Raw genomic sequence first — 19,695 nt, 5'->3', positions numbered from 1 at the left:
GGACGGATTGGATCTCGGACCCATATTATTCCACGCTGCAACAGGTCATGGTGGGTAAATGGGTTTCCATATACTTTCAAAGCTCATATGATAATGGTGTCAAATAAGAATGCCGAATTCAGAAGAGACCATGTTTGAGTATTTTGAGGGGGGAGGGAGGGAGAGAGGGTGATGCTTAATTATGAAATCTGTTTCTACAAACAACCATAACACAAGGAGATACATATATATATATATTACAAGATCAAAAAAAAAAAAAAAAAAAAAAAAAAAACACTACCACAAGTTATAAACATGTTTATGTTACAGCTGAGAGAAGTGCCTTACTACCCTATAACCGACGGAAATATCCTTTGCCATCCTTTCATCAATTCAACCTTTTTCGCTTCTCCTGAAATGCCCCTGTCCACTTTGCACCGGCTGCAACTGTTACGAGAAAACCCACGACTGCTCCGATTTGAAATGGGAGTCCTGCATCAATAATTCTACGCTCCTCTTGTTCATCACTCAATCCAGGTTGTGTAGGGCTTTGTGGCAGACTGCAAGGAGAAAAGAACTCACCACAAAGACCCAAGTTCCCTTCGAAGCTTGATGGTGGGAAGGTCGAAAACTGGCCTCCCGAAGGAACCGACCCGGACAATCGATTGTTTGCTACATTGAAGCTTGATAGAAAGCTAAGCCTGATCAGACTCGCAGGTATAGTCCCTGAGAGATCATTGAACGACAGATCAAGAATCTCCAAGTTCCTCATGCCCGATAACTCATCTGGAATGCTTCCCAAGAGATTGTTCTTCCTCAGATTCAACACGTGCAGATTCTTCAGTTTCCCAAAGTCGGGTGAGATTGGCCCTGTGAGATTGTTATTGCCTAAATCCAGCGTCGGTGGGAAGCTTGTGAATTGATTGTACTGCAACCCGCTCGGGCCTTGACTGCGTCTGCTAAAGAATGGGAAGTTGGAGGAGGACTCTTCCTGCGAGGCATTGCGGGAAATGAGGCCCTTCAACTGCGTCAAGCTGTCAGGGATTTGCCCAGCGAGTGAATTGTTCGAAAGATCCAAGTAAAAGAGGGAGTCTAGAATCCCAAACCATGAAGGGATGCTTCCCCCCAGCTGGTTCCACGATAAATCCAACAGCTGCAACTTACTACAGTTCCTCAACCATGGCGGGACAGAACCCAAAAGACCGCAGTTTGGAATGACGAGAACTTTTAAGCTTGCAAACCCAGTAATCCCATCGACGGGCATTTCTTCGCCTTGGAAATTCGTGTCGAGTACCAGAGTCGTTAGGTTCCGGCACTCTTGTAGAATCCCCAATGCAGAAGAGAGGTTATGTATAGTGTTATTCGATAGCGTTATGTAAGAGAGAGCACGAAGATTTTTAAAGCTGTCGGGAATTTCCCCATTGAGTTTGTTTCTAGCGAGGTTTACGGCTTTCAACTCTTTGCATGATGAAAGAACATGGAGAATGTTTCCCTGAATATGATTTGAACCGAGATTGATGGAACTGAGGTGGGGCATTGCAGTACAGTTTAGATTGATCTCACCTTCTATTGAATTGTTTCTCAAACTAAGCAAGCGAAGGGCTGGCAAATTCAACAGCGAAGCAGGTAAATTGCCATTGAAACGATTCGAATCAGCAGAAAAAAACTCCAGATTTTTTAATTTACTAAAAGCATCCGGAATAGTCCTGAAGAACAGATTTTTGGAGAGATCCAAATCGACAAGGTTAGAAAGATTACCGATTCTGTTGCTCAGCTGCCCAGAAAGAGCATTCTCTTGAAGGAATAACCGGCTCAACGTGGACAGTCTGAACAAATCATCTGGCAAATTTCCTGTTAGATCATTTGAATTGAGGGAGAGTTCCTGTAAGGAGCTGCAATTTCCAAAACCTGCTGGGAAAACACCACTGAACGAATTCATTGAGAATTGAAGCACTTGAATTTGGGTTGATGAGTTGCAAATATCTGGATTGGTATTACCGGAAAACTGATTGTCGCTGATGATAAAATGGAGTAAATTTGAAGACCCAACAAGGAGGGGATGCTGACCAGTGAATAAATTGCCGGAAATGTTGAAAACCAGGATCGATGGTAAATGAGTGTCTGTCGGAATTAGGCCGGAGAAGTCATTGTAACTCAAATCGAGGACTTGCAATTGTTTCAAACGGAATAAATCTGACGGTACATTACCTTTGAGGGAATTGAAAGAGAGATTAAGGAATTTCAGATGATCCAAACCGGCCAATGATTTCAAAACATTTCCTTTCAATCCTTTGTTTCCAAGATCCAATCCAACTACTCTTCTGCCTGAAACCCCAGAAGATCCACTGCAATTAACACCAACCCAACTGCAGCAATCAGAAGAAGAAGAATTGGGCGCCCACCCATCAATCCTTGAATCCAGACCATTCAGGAAACCTTCCAATGCTGCCAAGTCCTTTGAATTACAACTAACATTCTGAGACTTCAAGACTTGAGCTTGGAAGCAAAACCACATGAAGATGAAGAACAGGCAAGAATCTCCGAAATCCATCTCCAAAAGACAGAAAATTAAAAGAAAATCAGTAGAAGAGAAACAGAACTTGGGTTTTTCAAGGTGAAGATGGAGAGCTTGTCGGACCCAGCATCTGAAAGTCTGTCAAATACTGATCTGGGTCTTTCAAGTCCTTTCATATTTAATATATAAGAGCGAGAGAGAGAAATACGCGTCTGGAGAATTTAAAGTTGGATATTGCGGAAACGGATTGGCTGGTGGAACTCACACCTATGTAGCTTGTATTGGCGTCAGTTAGTTCTGTGGGTCTGATCGAGGTATATGTCATATCCAAACCGTCAGTACATTTGGCAAGCTCGTCTTAAGAGTTTAGACAAAAAATTAACACAGATCTAACTATCAAGTGGATTGACAGCAAAAAAGCAACGGGGGCATTGAACGTCTACCATTAAAACTCTTTTTAGAGCAAGTTTTAGATCATTAAGAAATTTGTTATTCCACTTCAGTCATGTCTTTGTGACCTTATGAATATATTGGATGGAAAATAAACCTTATAGCGGGCTTATAAATTTTTTAACGGTTATATTATGGTCCAAATGATCTTTAGATATGATCCTCTTTCCTTATGATGATCTAAATGACCTCTAAAATTAGATAAATAATATAAATATAATAAATACATCACTACGAGGCTCATATAACTTTAATCTCCTTTGAACCGTTCGTACAACACGAGAGCTCGAGGAACGTCAGCGATCAACTTTGCACTAGACGCAGGTATATAGCTGGCGTGTGGTACACTAGCCAATCCGCATCCGGATGTTACCACTAGTACCGGGTTAGTAATCTTCGCCGTGCCCACTCGGTCAGGCATCTCGTATCCACGTGTCCAGTAGAAGTGGATTCGCTGGTGTACCGCACATCAGCTATACAGCTGCTGTAGGTACGTAGCGTACGAAGACGAGCACTGACACACGGGCTCTTAATTGTAAGAATGGTTGAAAAGATATTAAAATTACATGGCCCCATAGTGATGTCTTTATTATATCTATACTGTTCATTTATTTTTATAGATCATTTTAGAATATTATCCAAAAAATGAATCATATCCTGAGATCATATTGACCACACCACAAATAGCAGCGGAGATAATGATTTCCACCATTAAAAAATTTGTAGAGCCCACCGTAACATTTATTTTCCATCCAATCTGTTTATAAGATAAAAAAGACCTGAATTAAGAGGAAAAACAAATTTTATATTAATCAAAAACTTCTATAACCTAAAAAAGGGTTTCAATGGTAGACGTTCAATCTCTCACTGTTTTTTTCAGTGTGGTCCACTTGATAGTTAGATCTGTCTTATTTTTCATTTCAAGGCTTACGCCGAGCTCACCAACTTTAGCAGCCGACTCGCTACTCAACCCGTCAGTATCTAATCCGCGTCCCTCGTATCCTCGCGTCCAAGAAACAGTCCCATGCAATCCAACTACTCCTAGACAATCTGACCAGTAGGGGACGCGGATTGCCTGGTGAACCGGTCACGAGGAACCCTGTGGGCCCAACGTGAAGTATGTGTTTTATCCAGGCCGTCCATCCATTTTTCCAGTTCATTTTAATGCATGATCACAAAAACGAGGCAGATTCAAAACTAAACGGGACCACACCACAGGAAACACTGAAGATTAAATGCCTACCATTGAAAACTTGTCGGGGGCTATGAATGTTTTGAATCAAGCTGATATTTAGATTGTGTGGAAAATAAACATCATGGTGGGCCCTAAGAAAGTTTCAACGTTGGTAGTCATCCCACCGTTTCCAATTCATTGACGCAATGTAACTGAAATATCAGGAGAAATGATAGACAATAGTTGTATCCATACCATACGTCATATATATACCATTTAGAATACCCCATCAAAAGGTGGGAGTCATATCATGCTGATCCACTCATTGGGCGGACCATACCTGATCACGAGGTCATTCCATCAGCTCGGTGTGGTCCACCCAATAAGTGGAGATGAGCATGATTTTCTAACCAGATGATCAACATGGTGTGTCCCAGATGGATTGGATATCCAGTGTGAAACGTTGGCCGAAAGGAATATGATCATCTCATTATATCTTAAGTCTCTAATGTGAAAATGGTCGCAATGGCCAGCAGCTAAATTTCGGCTGTTCATTCATTGTTACAACTGGCAACACATGTGACCAATCAGAGCCACTCATCAAGCGATACAACATCTAATCAAGCAATTCAGCCCTTCACGGTCATTGCGAGGGACACATTACAAAATAAACGAAGAGTTGAGATTAAATTAACCGATAGTTCAAATTTTGCATAAATGTACAGACTACCGGAGATTGAGGGTGTCACACGTGTATGTGGTCTGGGACATTTAACAGCTGGGGCCCACCCCAAGGATCGCTTACATGCTGAATAACGCTGGTTGACGTTCCATCCATTTTTCTCGTAAACGCCTGGCCAACTCGGTGATGGACGGACCAAGGTATCTACAGGGTGTCACCAGCATGATGAATGGCCTTGATTTTGCACATTGGACCTACCTTTGCACACGCATGTGAGAGCGAACTGGGCTGGGCCGAGCTGGGAATATTATGAAAAACCACCAGCCACTCGTTTTCACGATTCTGACAGTTTTACATGTGTTAGCGTATTAAAGAGTAGGTGGAGCTCACTTTTAACTTTACTGTTAAGCAATATCACCTGTTAAAGCCCATTTTTTGCTGCCCAGCCCGAAGATAGACATGAAAGGCTGCCACATGTTAAGATTACGTGGTTAATACTAACAAAAATTGACACGGGAAATTACGTGTTGAGGGTCTTCCTTAAGGGATATTTAATGCAAATCCATGGAGCTGCTATGGACTCATTACAGAGATGTCTTGAATCCACAAGGAGAGATAAAAATAATTCTAATAAAATTTAAAATAAATTGATTAATAATGAAAAACAACCTTACCACCTCTTAAATAATGTTATGAACCCTAGGGATAAGTTTAGAATCAAACTGCAACTAAAACTCTCATAAATCGTGACTTACTATAAATAGTAAACTTACTAATTATAGACGGACATGATTTCCACTGGACCTCATGGTTTTCACCCAAAAATAGTAAGTGACCTATTTAGCTCAACCATGCTATTCTCCTAATTATTACAAGCACTTTACATGTTGGATGCAACTCCTAAAGCCCAATTGATGAAGAGTTATAATCAAACTAAAACTTACTATAAATAGTAAAAACAAAATTAAAATTGGAATTCGACAATCAATCTGATGTTTATTTCGCAAATTTGGCATGTGTAACCCAGCATAACAAGGTTGGTTGGCTAAAATATCTCGTCCTACCCTAAAATCATATATGGCATATCGGATAACTCATTTCAGTTTGTGAGATACATCTGTTTTAGGTTCTGATAGTCCCGATCACCTCTGTCTCCGATCGGGCCTTTTCCGATCCATCTTGGCCATGAAATTATCTGCGACTTGGTCTACATTAGTCCCCTCCACTTCCAAAGAACTTGTCATTTCAGTTTGCGAGATACATCCATTTTAGGTTCTGATAGTCCGGATCACCTCCGTCTCCGATCGGGCCTTTTCTGGTCCATCTTGGCCATGAAATTATCTGCGACCCGCTATACATTAGTCCCCTCCACTTTAAAAGAATTTGTCCTGCTCTGGTTCATGATACTCGATTAGGTCCACGATGTTGAAAGTATGCGAGATCTCCATGTTATCCGGAAGTTCAAAAATGTACGTGTTGTCATTGATCTTTCGGAGGATCATTATTAGCCCAATCTTCTTGTTTTTCAATTTATTGTATGTCCCAGGCGAAAATCTCTCCTTACATAGATACATCATAACTTGGTCGCCCACCTCAAACACTTTTTGTCACCGATGCTTGTCGGCTTGCTTATTGTACTTATCATTTGAGGCATATAACTTGACTTCGACCTCCGCATGAATGCCTATGATCATGTCAAATAGTTGTAAAAAGGGATATTTATTATCCAGAAAAAATATGCTAAGGAATTGGTAAAACGTTTTGGACTTGAGTCTGGACATACAGATCATACTCCCATGAGCACCATACTTAAGCTATCCAAAGATCTAACCAACAAAAGTATGAACCAGCACTTATATTACAGCATGATAGGAAGCTTGTTATACCTTACAGCAAGTCGGTCGGACATCTTATTTAGCGTAGGAGCATGCACTAGATTCCAGGCTAATCCTAAAGAATCACACTTAATCATTGTTAAAAGGATAATTAAATGTGGTCAAGACAACTAATTTTGGGCTCTGGTAAGCGTTTGACACATTTACAATCATTGCCAGGTATTCATATGCTAATTGGGCTGGTAACATTGACGATCACAAGTCAACCAGCAGTGGTTGCTTTTACATTAGAAATTGTCTTGTGTCTTAGCACAATAAAATACAAAACTCCATGTCTTTATCTACTTCTGAGGCCGAGTACAGAGCAACTGGTAGTTGTTGTGCACAGCTTCTATGAGCCTTATTACCGATCTTGGTTTATTGGCTTAGCTCGGTCATCAGGTTTTCTTGCTCTGCCTAGCTTCCTTAAGTACCTATTCTGATTTGGTGTTTAAGGGAGTGTACCGATGGAAGTGACTTTTCGGATGTCGATTGGTACGCTAGTCCCGGTTTTGATCGTCTTCTTTCTTCCTTTTAGCGTTAGCAGTGGAGGGCTCCCCATCTTCCATCCGATTCATGTCCTTAGTCGAGTTGTTTCCTTCTTGAGTAGCTATTCATGAACCAAAGAACTCATCGACATTGGAATATTTTTGAGCTCGGTTAAGTAGGTCGGCGAGAGTAGTCGGGGGGTTCTCACCAATAGAAAAGAGGAACTTTCGTCGTCTAAGGCCAGCTACCATGGCGGTCAGTGTTATCTGGTCGGAGTAATCATCGACCTGCACTGCTTACGCGTTGAATCAGATGATATAGTCTCTTCGTAGCGCATCCTCCCTCTGAGTGATTGTGAGAAGATGAGTTGATGGTTTTCTTTTGTCTTTTCCACCGATGAATTATGTGATGAAAGCCTTACTAAGTTGAGTGAATGAGCTGATGGACTTCGACTTTAATTGCCTATATCATTTTTATGCAGTCTTAGATAAAGTCAAGGAAAATGCTCTACACATCACGGACTCAGAGGCGTTGTGAAGTTGTATCTAAGCTTTGAAGGATTATAGATGTTCGGCCGGGTCCCCTCGAGCCAGAGTAAGGGGTGATCTGTGGCACTTGAAACTTGGACGGGAGTTGAGCCCCCATGATGTCGTCGGTGAATGGTGGTTTGGCTTCCTCGAGCATGGCTTTGATGAAGGTCGGGACTTGTGCACGATAGGCCTGGTGGATTTTCACCAATCTGACCTCGGAGCTTCTTCAGCTCTGCTTCCCATGGAGCCTCATTTTTTCTGTTTCGGGAGCTATTTCGGGAGCTTTTCTGCACCTTCAGTTTTCCAGTGTATGGTGCAAGTCGAAATCGTCGAGTTCGGCAATCCTCGCAGTTCGAGCAGTCACTTGGGCATGTTGCTCTGACTGTCTCTGGCTATGTGCAGGTTCTGGGGAACTTGTGGAGATCTGGACTACTCAGTGGCAGTGCCGGCCTCTGTCTCATAGCCGGGAGGTGGATTTTGCCTCTTTAGGAAATGCATCAGTCAATTCATGTTGCCATTAAGGCCTTGACCTGATTTTATAGGGAGACAAGTCGACCACCATGGCTACGGGATTTGGACGCAGGTATCGCAGGTGGAGAACCCGCTTGAGGCTAAAAGGGAGGATTTCAAATGTTGACAGACAGATCGACTGAGGCTGGAGCGGGTGACGCAATGGCAGGTAAGATTTTCTTTTCTTTTTTTTTCCCTTTGGCTATTGCAGATGAATTAGAGATGAGAATGACTTTTTTGTCGTTTCCCACAAATGGCACCAACTGCTGATGCATAAATCTGGTCGATCCTGCCTCACCTCCTGTTAGCCAAAGTACCTGCGATTTATTGAAAAACAAGAGAAGACATTGGGGGCGCCGATTGAGGCCGGGAACCCTCCGATGCCTAAGTCATGATATGGACTCATAGTAATCGTAATAGAATCATGATAGTTGTGTGTACCTTTACCCATTGCAGGGATGTATTTATAGACTTTTTAGGCAGTCTTGTATTCGAGTTGATTTACTGGCTTGTCTGACTTTGGCATCGAAGAGTCCCCTGCTGTAGCCAGGGTCTCCATCTTTGTCTTCTCTTGTAGGTATCAAGTGGTCAAAGGAGGACGTTCAGATTTCTACATCAACAGGTCTAGTGTTATGTTCGTGAGAAATTCACCTCATCTATTTTAGCAGCATATGTTAAGACATAAGACCAAAAAAAAAAAAAACAACACAAAACAAAACAAAACAGACGTATCTCTTAAGCTCAAGTGAATCACATGACTAGAAATAATGAACAAGGGCTTTCCACTGTTCAAACCTTTCACACGATGTTTATATGCAATCTAAAGCATTCATAAAGTAGCCCAATCCTTCATAAGGTCATTCTCACTTAAATGAACCATAAGAATAAAAATATTAGCATGATCCAAAGCTTGTGTGGCCCCACAAATATTTCAATGGTCGACGGACAATCTCAGCTACTTTCCCATGTGCCCCACTTGACCTTTGGATCCGCCTCTTTTTGTTTTTAAAGTCATGCCATAAAATGAACCAGTGAAATATACGGACCAGGTGGATTTCTCGCAGACACCATGTTGGCCCCACCCAGCTTCAGACCAGTGGACCCAAAAAGCACGAGGTAGGCTGCAGATTACATAAAATATTTTGAAAGATGAGTGTTTTCAAAACTAGACTAAAAGTCAGAGAATTTATTTTTTAATTATCTCGGAGAAAAAAGAGATTTCTTTATGAATTCCTATTCTTTAATTCATTGATAATGAAAAAATAATAATTAAAAAACAAGGCCAGCCTACTTTGGAAGTTAGTCAAATAGATCCACTATACATGATCTTAAAAAACACCACTTGGACTTTAACTGACGAAAAGTAAATCAAAAGGATCGCTGGGATCTAAAAAGATGACTTTGCTGAATTCCACGAAACAATTTCGATTGAGATGGAGAGCCCAATGTGATGTTTCTATGATATCTATACCATCCATTCATTTTGGGCTCCATGTGTTAGGAGATGAGCTTTAAAAAGAAGGATCGATTCAAAACTTTATTAGACCACACTAGAAGATATAAGTGGGGATTGGACGCCAACTGATAAACATTCTCGGAGCTGATAGAGGTCTTGGATCAGGATGATTTTTGTCTGCCATTCATCCTATGCGCGAACAAGCCAATGAATGGTTGGATCTCATGGTAAATAGGTAGTTAGGTTAGGTAATTTGTTAAGTATGGGATTTCAACGGCACGAGTTGTGTTGATTAAAGGCTTCAAAGTTGGGTGTTTATGAAAACGTGTAAAATATTAAGTTTCGGAGAAATACACTAAAAATAGGCTTTTATATGGAAAAATATAAAGAAGAAAAAGACAAAAGGGATAGACTTCTATCCTAGGGTGACGTAGACCGGGCTGCAGATAATTTCATGGTCAAGATGGACCGAAAAGGCCCGATCGGAGATGGAGGTGATCCGGACCATCAGAACTTAAAACAGACGTATCTTGCAAGCCAGAATGAGTTAATGGAGGTACCATATATGATTTTGGGGTAGGACGAGCTACTTTAGCTAACCAAGCCGCTACACTGGGTTGTGCATGCCAGATTTGCGAAATATCACCAGATCGATGACCGATGTTTTCAGTAAGCTTGGAAAGTTGGAGGTTTTTTCTACTCATTTGAACAGTTTCACAGGACCTTTACCATCATCCTTGTTGAGCTTGTTGTCGTCACTCCGCTTTCTTAATCTAAACAATAACTATTTTAGTGTTGGGATAGATCTTGATTGTACGACAATGGTCCATCTCAGCCAGCTTGATCTTGGCTCGAATCAGTTTCGCGACAAAATTCCCGATAGCTTATCCTCCTGCAGAGAATTGAAGACCATAAACCTCGCTAAAAACAGCCTCAATGGCCAAATCCCCGAGAGCTTCAAACACCTTCAGGAACTCACTTCCCCATCACCAAGAGTACTTTCCATGGCGAAGAAATGCCCACATACGGAATTCAAGGATTCGAGAGCCTAGAGGTTCTTACCATTCCAAACTGTGGCCTTTCTGGTTCAGTTCCTCTCTGGTTGAGGAACTGTACTCAGTTACAACTGCTAGACTTATCTTGGAACCACTTGAATGGAAGCATCCCTTCATGGTGTAAGGGCCGTGAATAATTTAATAATATTAATAAATATATATATATATATATATATATATATATATATTTATTATCTTATCTTTGTTATTATTTATTTATTTTAAATCTACCTTATCTCCTATCCTATCTAAATCTTTAACTTGTTTAGTTTAAATATACCTCTAAACACTCCTCTCATCTCTCAAGATAAAAAGAGTTCTAGTCAAACTAAAATATTAACAAAAAGGCTACCTGCGACAACAGAGAAAGGGAGAAAGAAAACTTTGGAGTGCTTACATCGGGTATGTATATCGTCCTCATTCTAGTATTTTTATATATCTAATATAAATTGATTCGGTGAATGCAATGAACGGTGTGGATTGGTCACACGTTCATTATATTGGATTATGGGTGGAGGCCCTTTAAAGGTGAGGTGAACCTAAAATTATGTAATTGTAGTTGGTGTGCATCTGATCAAATTAGATTTGGTCTGTACGGATCATATGATTCCTAAGGCCAAAATATACAAAGACCCTAATATTCAGATCAATCTAACTATCAGATGGGCCACATTAGTTAGACCTAGAAGTGTTTGATAAAGGAATCTTGGATATTTTGCACAAGTGTTGCTATCACTTGGCGTAGAAGGTCCAGGTGGGCCATTGGTGAATGTGTGGTTAGATCCACACCACTCCTCAAATGCATAGAGGTAAAACATGACAAGACCTCAAGAATCTGAATGATCTGACCATCCGATGGACCACTCTGATCAAGTAATAATCATTCAATTTTAAAATCTTATAAAGGAGAAAAAAATAAAATATAGATTTGAATTATTTAATTATTTTAGATCTGGCCACCTAAGATGTTAATCAAAGGTGGGCCCCACCATGTAATACAAATAAATGAATAATAATACCATTGATATAATTGATAGGACCCCGACATTCAAATCAACCTAATTATATTGCAAAGTCAATACTACCAAACTCAGGTGAGTGACTCAACTTGTCTCATAATTCATTAAAATTAAAATAAATCATTGTGATTGTTTGATTTATTTACTGGTTTGAATATTTTGATATGATAATTGTACGATAAATTTATATGTGAATATTTTAATTGAGACAACTATGCTAAATATGAAAAATACGCATTTACTTATCATCCATCATTCATTGCATTGCATAATGCATGGTCGATCCTATGGGCCCTCCCTAGAAGAAACGTCGATCCCGGTAGAGCGTTACCAGATGTGGGCTATGCCCAAGCCTACCGAAAAGTGGAAGCCTACCTAACGGGTGGATGCGGGTTGACGACCTCCAACCCAAGAAGATGGACGATCACCCCATCTGATGCATTCATACCCCATTTTACATTCATATCTTTGTACATGTATTTTTACGTTATTTTAATTACTATGATTATGAACCATGCTTGGTTATTTCACTAAGCCTGACCAGCTTACCTTATTATTGATGGAAAACCCGTACAAGGAGCCATTAGTAGATGATGTGGCGCAAGAACCGGAAGGATCTACCGTACCTGAACACAACCCATGTGAAATATAGCCATACTTATCTGAGGATGAAGTAGCTGCATTAGAAAATTTCTGATTATATGTTTTATTTTGTTAGCACAACTTAATTAACGAATAATGCATACTGGTATTTATTTTGAGACTTTAAGGAATTATTTAGTTTTATTTCTTTGGACCAATATTAGCATGGAATAAATATCATTATAGTATAATGGTATAATAAATGAATAATTTTAAGGTTTATTTTATTTTAAGGATTATCAAGATTTATAAATGCTTAGTTGATTGGTGTTATGTATTATGTATGTGTGATTGAGATTATGGTGGACTTTATATTGAATGTAAATATCACATGCGATTAAACTGATTAAAGAATTAAGTTGGTATACTTTGTGTATAAGTTACGAACCAAAACTCGGGTCTGAGGGTGCACACTCTGTACCCGGATTTTGGGGCGTGACAGTTTGGTATCAGAGAAAAAAATAATAATAATAATGATTTAATACCGCAAGTGACCTGTAGGGTATGAACCCCATACATGCATAATGTATAGGTCCTTGGAATTAGAAACTTACAACTTCCCATTTTAATGCTTTTATATAATGAAATAAAAAAATTTATACATATATATAATTTATAATTCATTTATTATTATATGAAGTGAAATTTTAACTTATTTATATAGTTATATTCATTGGAGACTTAAATCTGGACCTTTGAACAAATTTTAAAGTAATTTAAGTTGTAATGTATTGGTGGACAGCAATGGACAGCAGAAATCACTTATCTTTAAAAAAATGTAACTAAATAAATACAACTCCGATTAAGCTGATTCAAAAGCTTAATCGTAGATATAGAAGTCTAAATTCAATAAAAAATAATTGAATAATTTAAATATAATAGATATTATACTAATTTTAGGAATTAGTGCAGACTGGTTAAAAATCATCTGAATCTGAACAAGTCTGATTGCAGCAATTTTTGAAAATTTTGTAGTTGTCTGATTGAGCTGAAATTTTGTAAAAGTGTTGTATGTTCATGTAAAAACTTTCAAAAAAATTTTGAGATATATTTGAAAATTTTAACCATATAAACCAATGATTGGAATAGTAGCCACAGATAGTGGATTGGTTTGTTTATAATGTAGCACTACTAACTTGATGATTTGTAGAATTTTTCTTTGTTAATAATGCTGACGTATTTTTATAATATTAGAGAATCTATAAATTCTACTGAATTATTAATAATTTATCTTATAGGAGTTATGGCCCCTAAGAAGACACGTAGTATTCGTGATTTAATACCATCCGTAAGCGCACCTCTCCCAGATACTCCCTTACCAAATCCTCCTATTCCCGAAGAATCTGGAACAGCTCCTGATGAGCAAGACGAGAATGAAGTCAATGAAGCAGGGCAAGCTCCTCCATCGCCTCCTCCTCCAGTTAACATGGCAGATGTTGGACCTAGTACGCAACTCCCGTTATCCCCAACCACTATTCGAACTAACCTCGCAGGACCAAATGTTCAGCCGTGGGATGCTGCCTTTGGGTTGGTAGCACAAATGGCGGGAATGCTAAAACAACAACAGGAACAGTTCGCCGTTCAGTGGGACATGTTAGCCACCTTAAATCAGACACCCCAACATCAACGGAACACATCTTCACTAAGGTTTGATCAGCCTCGTGAGGTAGATTTGCTTGAAAGGTTTTCAAAGTTACGACCACCAGTATTCAAGGGTACATCTGACCCATCAATAGCAGAAGATTGGTTGAAGCAGATTGAGAAAGTACTAGAAGCCATGAACTGCCCTGATGATCAGAAAGTTAGATTGGCGTCCTTTATTCTTCAGGGCGAAGCCGATGTATGGTGGAGAGCTGCAAAGAGAATGGTTCCAGCTAATCATGTGTGGACCTGGAATGAATTTCAGGAAAAGTTCCGTGAGAAACATTTTCCTAAAGCGTACCGCATCCAAAAAATGGTGGAATTTTCAAAGCTAGAACAAGGTTCCATGTCAGTAGCCCAGTATGAAGCAAAATTTGCTGAATTAGCAGGATATGTGCCAAAAGTAATGGAAGATGAAGATTATAAGATTACAAAATTTGAAGAAGGGTTAAGACATAATATCAGAACAAAATTTTGTTGTGTGGATGTGAAGAAATACTCAGAAGTAGTCGATAAGGCCTTACGAGCAGAACAATATACAGAGCGGTTTCTCAAATCTCATGTATAGTTAAAAGAAACGGGACAAAGATATAGGCCGACACTTACCCAACACCAACCACCAGAGAAGAAACCCAGAATGGAAATTCAATCATCAACACCGAGAACCCAAGAGCGATATTTTTCAGGAAATTGTGCGTACTGTGGTAAGTATGGTCACATGGCTCAGGTGTGCAGAACTAAGATGAGAGATATGGGTATAACGCCTCTTCAACAGATACCACCGCGATTGCAACTTCCAGCATCATCTCAACCAACAAGTCAGACATCACAAGCATCACATACCCAACCGCCTCGACCACAGCAGAATCAACAAAATCTACCATCTCCATCAATTCCTCAAGGCCAAGGGAATCATCCCATCAGGCAAAAGCCATCTCGTGCACGGGTTTATTCCATCTCATCTAAGGAGACTCTAAAAGAAAATAATAACGTTGTGGAAGGTATGATCGAAACGCATGGTACTTCGATTTTTGTATTATTTGATTCTGGGGCTACTTTATCTTTTATTTCATCGTCGTTAGTATCTCGGTTAAGATTGAAGTCAGAAATCCTAGATAAGCAAATTTTGGTAGAATCCCCCATCGGCAAGTCAATTATTTTGGACAAAATCTGTAAATCTATTCCCCTTATGATAGGCGATATTCCTATATTAGCTAATTTAATAGAAATGAGTATGGCGGGATACGATGTTATTCTCGGAATGGATTGGCTTACTCGAAATCATGCGACGTTGGATTGTTATGCGAAGACAGTTACTTTTGCAGCGCCAGGAAGAGAACCAATTATGATTCAGGGGAAGAAGAAGAATGAGAAGATCGAGCGTGTTATGACATTGATTGGTAATGAGAAACAAGAAAAAACAGTGGATTTGATTCCAGTTGTGCAGGAATATCCTGAAGTTTTTCAAGATATACCAGGACTACCACCTCGGCGAGAAGTGGATTTTGGTATCAATCTCTTACCAGGATCGGCACCAATATCTATGTCTCCATATCGAATGGCGCCTATTGAATTGAAGGAGCTGAAGGAGCAGCTGGAAGATTTGAGGTCCCGAGGATTTATTCGACCAAGTACTTCTCCTTGGGGTGCGCCAGTACTTTTTGTAAATAAAAAGGATGGCACTCGACGGTTGTGTATTGATTATCGTCGCTTAAATCAGATGACGATTAAAAACAAGTACCCATTACCCCGTATAGATGATTTGTTTGATCAGTTGAAAGGAGCTCGATATTTTTCTAAAATCGATTTGAGATCAGGTTACCACCAATTACGTGTTAAAGAAGAGGATATCTGTAAAACTGCTTTCAGAACACGTTATGGTCATTATGAATTCTTGGTCATGCCGTTCGGGTTGACCAATGCACCTGCAGTATTTATGGACCTGATGAATAGGGTATTCCAGCTTTATCTGGATAACTTTATCATCGTGTTCATTGATGACATTCTGATTTACTCGAAGACCAGTGAAGAGCATGAGCTACATCTAAGGACGGCGTTGCAGACTCTAAAAGATAACCAGTTATATGCTAAGTTTTCTAAGTGTGAGTTCTGGAAAGAGAGTGTTAAATTTATTGGGCATATTGTTTCAGAAAAAGGTATTGCGGTTGACCCTATGAAGATCGAAGCTGTAGTGAAGTGGGAACAATCCACAAGTGTGTCAAAAGTTAGAAGCTTTCTTGGGCTCGCTGGGTATTATAGAAGGTTTATTAAGAATTTTTTGAAGATTGTCGGACCATTAACGAGTTTAACTCGAAAAGGAATGCCCTTCAAGTGGACTGAAAAGTGTGAAGAAGCTTTTGCTGAACTGAAGCAACTCTTAACCTCAACTCTCATTCTAACCCTCCCGAAGGATGGGTTGGTATTTGAAGTTTACACTGATGCATCAACTAAAGGTCTAGGTTGTGTATTAATGCAAGGGAGCAAGATGATCGCATATTCATCAAGGCAGCTTAAACTCCATGAGCGTAATTATCCAACTCATCACCTAGAGTTGAGTGCTATTGTTTTTGCATTGAAGATTTTGCGGCATTACTTATATGGCGAACAGTTCGAGCTTTATACAGATCATAAGAGTTTGAGGTATCTATTCTCTCAGAAGGACTTGAACATGAGGCAGAGAAGATGGATGGAATTTCTTAAGGATTATGATTTCTCGTTGTCCTATCATTCGGGTAAAGCTAATCTGGTTGCTGATGCTTTGAGTAAAAAAGAATATAAACAAAAGAGTGTAGCCAGCTTAATGGTACACGAATGGAAAATGTTGAATTTCATTAGAGAGTTTGATATTCGATTGAATTTTCAAGAAAAGAAGATTTGCATATGTAACATTACGGTAAAATGAACTCTTGTGGAGCGAATAATTGAAGCTCAAACGAATGATGAGTGGTTTTTAAAAATGATAGCCAAGTATCAAAATGATAAGACTTCAGATTGGAGTATGGGGGACGATAAGGGAATTCGGTATCAAGGTCGACTCTGTGTGCCTAATATTCCAGATCTAAAAGACGATATTCTAAATGATGCACACCGAACTAAGTTTACAATTCATCCGGGAAGCACAAAGATGTATCATAGTGTGAAACGATCATTTTGGTGGCCGAATATGAAGAGAGAAATTGCTGATCATGTGTCGAGATGTTTTGTGTGTCAACAGGTAAAGGCAGATCATCAGAACCCATCAGGATTATTGTAGCCTCTGAAAGTACCCGAGTGGAAGTGGGATTGTATTTCTATGGACTTTATAGTCGGTCTTCCTAAGACACAAAAGAAGCACGATTCAATTTGGGTAATTGTCGATCGACTGACCAAGTCAGCGCACTTTATTCCTGTCCGTATCAATTATTCAATGGAGGAACTCGCCAAGCTATACATCAAGGAAATAGTGAGACTTCATGGTGTCCCTAGTTCTATTGTATCGGATCGAGACCCACGTTTTACTTCGCGATTCTGGACAAGTCTACAGGAAGCTATGGGTACAACTACGGATTACAGCACAGCATATCATCCACAATCTAATGGGCAAACGGAACGTGTGAATCAAATATTAGAAGACCTGTTACGTGCATGCGCTCTGGATTTCAAGGGGAGCTGGGACGACAACATACATTATGCTGAATTCGCCTACAACAATAGTTACCAAGCAAGCATTGGTATGGTTCTGTACGAAGTCTTGTATGGACGTCCTTGCCGAGCACCAAACTGTTGGGCCGAGGTAGGTGAGAAATGTTTAATTGGGCCAGATGTTGTTTAAGAAGCTGCTGAAAAAGTTGAAATTATTCGAAAGCGACTACAAGCTGCCCAGAGTTGTCAAAAGAGCTACGCCGACAATCGAAGACGAGATCTAAAGTTCACAGTAGGAGACCACGTGTTTTTAAAGGTTTCTCTTATGAAGGGGTTGATGCGATTTGGTACTAAGGGAAAACTTGCACCATGTTTTATCGGACCATTTGAAATATTAGAGCGGATTGGAGCAGTGGAATATCGACTTGCATTACCTCCTTAGTCGGCCAATGTCCATAATGTTTTCCATGTATCGATGTTACGGAAGTACAAGAGGGATGATTCTCATGTGATTGAATGGCAAGATCTCGATTTACAGGAAAATACATCTTACGTTGAGAAACCAGTTCGAATACTGGATCGCAAGGAGCACGTGTTACGCACTAAGACGGTGCATTTAGTCAAGGTTTTATGGAGTCATCATGAAGTAGACGAAGCATCTTGGGAGCAGGAAAGAGAAATTCGTGAAAAATATCCTCATCTCTTTGAGCAGTAATTTCAGGTAAATTTCGAGGACGAAATTTTTATTTTAGGGGGGTAGAATGTAAAGGCCGTGAATAATTTAATAATATTAATAAATATATATATATATATATATATTTAATCTTATCTTTATTATTATTTATTTATTTTAAATCTACCTTATCTCCTATCCTATCCAAATCTTTAACTCGTTTAGTTTAAATATACCTCTAAACACTCCTCGCATCTCTCGAGATAAAAAGAGTTCTAGTCAAACTAAAATATTAACAAAGAGGCTACCTGCGACAACAGAGAAAGGGAGAAAGAAAATTTTGGAGTGCTTACATCGGGTATGTATATCGTCCTCATTCTAGTATTTTTATATATCTAATATAAATTGATTCGGTGAATGCAATGAACGGTGTGGATTGGTCACACGTTCATTGTATTGGATTATGGGTGGAGGCCCTTTAAAGGTGAGGTGAATCTAAAATTATGTAATTGTAGTTGGTGCGCATCTGATCAAATTAGATTTGGTCTGTACGGATCATATGATCCCTAAGGCCAAAATATACAAAGGCCCTAATATTCAGATCAATCTAACCATCAGATGGGCCACATTAGTTAGACCTAGAAGTGTTTGATAAAGGAATCTTGGATATTTTGCGCAAGTGTTGCTATCACTTGGCGTAGAAGGTCAAGATGGGCCATTGGTGAATGTGTGGTTAGATCCACACCACTCCTCAAATGCATAGAGGTAAAACATGACAAGACCTCAAGAATCTGAATGATCTGACCATTCGATGGACCACCCTGATCAAGTAATTATCATTCAATTTTAAAATCTTATGAGGGAGAAAAAAATAGAATATAAATTTGAATTATTTAATTATTTTGGATCTGGCCACTAGGATGTTAATCAAAGGTGGGCCCCACCATGTAATACAAATAAATGAATAATAATACCGTTGATATAATTGATAGGACCCCGACATTCAAATCAACCTAATTACATTGCAGAGTCAATACTACCAAACTCCGGTGAGTGACCCAACTTGTCTCATAATTCATTAAAATTAAAATAAATCATTGTGATTGTTTGATTGATATACTGGTTTGAATATTTTGATATGATAATTGTACGATAAATTCATATGTGAATATTTTAATCAAAACAACTATGCCGAATATGAAAAATATGCATTTACATATCATTCATCATTCATTGCATTGCATAATGTATGGTCGATTCTAGGAGCCCTTCCTCGAAGAAATGTCGATCCTAGTAGAGCGTTACCAGATGCGGGCTATGCCCAAGCCTACCAAAAAGTGGAAGCCTACCCAACGGGTGGTTGCGGGTTGACGACCTCCAACCCA

The 19,695-nt window shown here is 39.4% G+C and overlaps 1 protein-coding gene across 1 annotated transcript; it reads right to left on the bottom strand.

The window, feature by feature from the left end:
* Positions 1 to 261: 261 nt before the first annotated feature.
* On the bottom strand, positions 262 to 2,615 carry LOC131236906 (phytosulfokine receptor 1-like). The gene has a single exon (XM_058234437.1). The coding sequence runs from the start codon at positions 2,528 to 2,530 to the stop codon at positions 368 to 370; it is 2,163 nt and encodes a 720-aa protein (XP_058090420.1). The 5' UTR covers positions 2,531 to 2,615; the 3' UTR covers positions 262 to 367.
* Positions 2,616 to 19,695: the final 17,080 nt, after the last annotated feature.

Source organism: Magnolia sinica, chromosome 2 (genome assembly GCF_029962835.1).
Source record: "Magnolia sinica isolate HGM2019 chromosome 2, MsV1, whole genome shotgun sequence".
Taxonomy (NCBI): Eukaryota; Viridiplantae; Streptophyta; class Magnoliopsida; order Magnoliales; family Magnoliaceae; genus Magnolia; species Magnolia sinica.
This window is presented reverse-complemented; position numbering and strand designations above follow the sequence as displayed.